General features: G+C 35.9%; 1 protein-coding gene across 1 annotated transcript; it reads right to left on the bottom strand.

Annotated features, from left to right (window-relative positions):
- Window positions 1-326: 326 nt before the first annotated feature.
- Window positions 327-1,419, bottom strand: LOC141594812 (uncharacterized). Its single transcript, XM_074414801.1, has 2 exons — window positions 880-1,419; window positions 327-782 (listed from the first exon to the last, which is right to left on the bottom strand). The coding sequence occupies exons 1-2, from the start codon at window positions 1,417-1,419 to the stop codon at window positions 327-329; spliced, it is 996 nt and encodes a 331-aa protein (XP_074270902.1).
- Between the last annotated feature and the right edge of the window lie 2,862 nt (window positions 1,420-4,281).

The raw sequence follows: 4,281 nt of genomic DNA, 5'->3' as shown, positions 1-4,281 counted from the left end.
TGGTACATAAATACGGAGTTTATATAGTAATGATGAAAGGAAAGTTAAAAGGTCATTTCATTAAATAAATGAAATAATGCTTAAATAAATAACAAAAATTATGAGAGGAGATCAATGGTTTTCAATTTTTTTTTTTTTTTTGTATTTATACCTTATATTTTTTAATTTTCTTAAATTGGTAATCCATATCACTTTTTTTTACCATGTCAGTTACCACGTCACAATTAAACTTGTAATACACATTTTTTTTTTGGTAAAATGTGAGAGTATATTATATATAAAAATATGGAGTCAATTACATACTAGCAAGGCAAAGCACTTCAAAACTAAGTAAATTTTAAATTGCCTAGCCAATCTAGCTCATGTGTAGTCATCCGACTCTTGTCTCTTTCCCTTATTCTCTTCCTCATGTCTTCACTGATCCATTGAGCCAAGCACGAGGCCTCATCGTAACCTCGCTGCACTCTACACTTGTTCCTTTGCTGCCATACTTGATACAAAGTGCTCATAACCAAAGCAACCTTCACCCCTCGCTGAATTTTCAAGCCAGAATTATGAACACACCAATGCAAAATGTCATCCTCAGGGAGCTTTAAACCAGTACAGTCCATCACAGCCTGTAGGACTCTCCTACTGTAGGCACACGCGAAAAATAAATGCTGCTGCGTCTCTTCTGCTAACCCACAAAGGACACATTGTCCATCAACATCCATCCCAAATCTCATAAGTCTGCTATTTGTATGCAACGAATTGTGAGCAATAAGCCATCCCAGGAACCTATGCTTAGGTAAGATCCAGTTATTCCAAATAGCTTTAGACCACTCCACTCCACTGGGTTGTGTCCCTCCGAGCCACTCATAATGGCCACCAGGAGTGTACCCGAGGGTTGCACCCGCCATATCCCTTGCAAATACCCACTGCTAGCCTCTGCTTCACTCTGCATATCCTCCTCCACACCCAACTGGAGTTGCTTGTTGGAGTATATTCCTGCCATTCCCTCCCCTTCAGATAGTTAGCATTCACCCAATTCACCCATAAGGACTCCTTGTTTGTAGCTACCCAATCCACAAGTCTTCCAACCATATCTATATTCCATAGTTCCTGATTTTTAAGCCCCAATCCCCCTTCTTGCTTTGGTCTGCAAATTGTATCCCAAGCAACTAAAGGAGAGCGCCTATAATCTGCACTGCCATCCCATAAAAAGTTCCTGCAAATGGCTTCTATTCTCAGTATGACTCCCTTAGGGAGAACAAAAACAGAAGCCCAATATGAATGCAACGTGTTCAATACATGTTTAACCAGGGTTAGCCTTCCAGCATACGAGAATTTCCTTGCACCATAACTGTGTATTCTATTGGAAATCTTGTCCACCAAGCATTCACAATCCTTCTTCTTAAGCCTAGTAGTTTGAATGGGCATCCCTAGGTACTTGAAAGGCAGCTTGCCCTCCTTAAAGCCAGACACACTCAGGAATTCATTCTTGAGATCTTCATGCACTCCATTAAAGTAGACATTGGACTTACTTGGACTCACTTTAAGCCCTGAAGCTTTTGAGAAAGAGGAGAATGATTTCAAAGATAAGCATCATTGAATCAAGATCCCCATGATCGAACATCAAAACATCATCTGCAAACATTAAATTTGTGACTCTCAGCTGCTTGCATAAAGGATGAAACTTGAACTGGTATTTGGCTGCAGCATACATAAGCATTCTGGTCAAGTAGTCCATGCACAGTGTGAATATTAGAGGAGATAATGGGTCTCCTTGCCTCAACCCTCTCTTAGCGGGGAAATACCCAAAACTTTCTCCATTAATAGCCAAAGAAATAGAGGGTGTTGTAATACACAACATGATTTTACTCTTAAAGCTCTCAGGAAACTCCAACAAGTTCAACAACTGTTCTACAAAGCTCCATTCAACAGTGTCATACGCCTTCTGCAAATCAATCTTTAACATGCATCTAGGGGTCACAGATGGTCTCTCATACAGTCTGATTAAATCTTGGCAGATTAGAATGTTTTCCTGAATGCTCCTTTCCTGTATGAATGCACCTTGATTAGTGTGAACAATATCAGGTAGAACAGAAGCTAGTCTAGAGCACAACAGCTTGGAGATGACTTTGTAAACCACATTGCAACAAGCAATGGGACGGAATTGAGTTACATCTTTAGGCCTGTCGCATTTAGGAATGAGCGTCAGAGTTGTAGCATTAAGCTGTCTCAGCATCTTCCCTTTCATAAAGAAATCTCTTACAGCAGCTACCACCTCTTTGCCAATTACTCCCCATGCATCCTTGAAGAAACCACTAGTATAGCCATCAGGGCCAGGGGCCTTGATGTCAGGAATGCTAAACATAGCTTCTTTTATTTCTTCTCCTGTAACAGGTCTAAGCAGTTGGGCATGATGCTCACTGGTGCACTTCGTACCCTGACTTATAATTCTCCTATGAACCGGTTTAGTAGCCTGACTAGTCCCCAACAACTGCTCATAGGTATTAAAGATAGAAACTATTATAGGTATTATAGGTTTTCTAGCCATTATACAACCATAAATTCCAATATTTTAATTATATTTTTAATTTATTTTGTGGTATTATTTAATTAGATAGTTGATTGTCGAGAAACTCAAGAGGTGAATTAAATAGGAAAAAATATTAATGAAAATTATGGGTGTTAGCTATTAAGTAATATAAAGAGTTTTAATCAATTTATTAACATATTATATTTTGAAAATTAATTAAATAGGAAAATTGTTTAATTAATTTGGTGGCTGTTAAGTATTATGAAGAGTCTTAATCAATTTATTACCATGTTTAATTAAAAAAATGAATTAAATAGGAAAAAATGTTAATAAAAATGGTGGGTGGTAAGTAATATGAAGAGTTTTAATTAATAAGTTTTAATTAATTTATTAACTTATTTTATTACAAAAATTTCAATCAAAATTTCAATTTTAATTATAAATTATAAATTTTATTAACATGTTTTATCACAAAAGTTTCAATTAAAGTGTCAATATTAATTACAAATTATGAAATTTTGATGTAAATTTCTAAGGGTTACATAAATTTTGGAAAACAATATATTTAATATACAAAAATAATTTAAGAATATAGATAATATCTTTTAATATTATAGATAAGTGAATTAAATTAATTTATAGATAAATAAATTAAATTGATGCCATGTAATAATAAATTAATGCCGGTTGACGAAATGAGCGGAAAAAGGGGGATTGTCGTTGTCAGTAGGAACAATGATGATAAGAGACGGGGTAATTGGGTATGAATGTGTGTGTGGCATTTGGGTTATGCGGCTGACGTGAGTTTCAAATGTCTGCGTACCACATTGTCTACGTGGACTTAATTTGTCATTTTAGGACAGCCTTTTAATAATATTTATAGATTGGGTGAAATTACCAGGAGATCAGGTTCAAGCATCTCCAAGAGCAAAATATTGTGGAACATTCTTGGCCTGAGTCCATGCCTAATAGATTTCGAGTCTGTCACCCTCGGGTGGCTTACCTGGTATACGTGGTTTGGAGGCTATCAAATACACCCGAGGGTTTACCCAGTGCACACCGAAGGTAGCGGCTGCGGGTTCCCTCGTCACCAAAAAAAGAAAAAAAAAAGTTGAGGGAAGAGTGAATTGGTTTGAAATGGTTTTCTGTCCTTATCCAATGTGAAATCGCAGGCTCGCAGCAACCAACCTGCTAAACGTCGTCGATAAATTACTAAATATTGTCGATAATTTGTAATGACTTTTTTAATCTACCCCTCACTCTAAACCTCTCATATATTAACATTCTTTTTTCAAGTACGACATTTCCGTCACCACCGCTTCAATTCCGCCGCCAAATATAAGGAATCGACGACAAGTAATCTAAACTAGTTTAATTTTTTAAAAATTTGTAATTAGTTAGTAGATTTAGGTGGTTTAGAATAGAATCGTTATTGTTAGAACAGATTAGCGTTTATCGATTACCGCGTCAAAAATTAATCTAAGTCGGAACAAGTTTTTTTTTCAAAAAAAAAAGAAAAAAAAATCTGGACGAAAAACATTTTCGTCCAGACGTAGGTCCAAAAGGAGAAATTTTTCGTCCACACAAAAAAAATCTTCGTCCAGACGAAAAATATTTTCATGCGGGAAAAAAACGAAAAAAAAATTATATTTTTTTCCCAGACGAAAATATTTTTCGTTTGGACAAAGAAATTTTCCGTCTGGACGAAAAATTTCTTCATCCAGGCCATTTTCGACATATTTTTTTTCTAAAAATTATTA

This window comes from Silene latifolia, chromosome 8 (genome assembly GCF_048544455.1).
Source record: "Silene latifolia isolate original U9 population chromosome 8, ASM4854445v1, whole genome shotgun sequence".
Lineage (NCBI taxonomy): Eukaryota > Viridiplantae > Streptophyta > Magnoliopsida > Caryophyllales > Caryophyllaceae > Silene > Silene latifolia.
Note: the sequence above shows the minus strand (reverse complement) of the source record. Positions and strands in the feature narration are given on the sequence as shown.

What these genes read in the sequence shown, in the direction of transcription:
- LOC141594812 (XM_074414801.1), bottom strand. Translation starts at nt 1,419, where the DNA reads ATGCCCATTCAAACTACTAGGCTTAAGAAGAAGGATTGTGAATGCTTG. An exon ending in ATGGCGGGTGCAACCCTCGG is followed by an intron (nt 783 to 879) that starts GTACACTCCTGG and finishes ATCTTACCTAAG; the next exon opens with CATAGGTTCCTGGGATGGCT.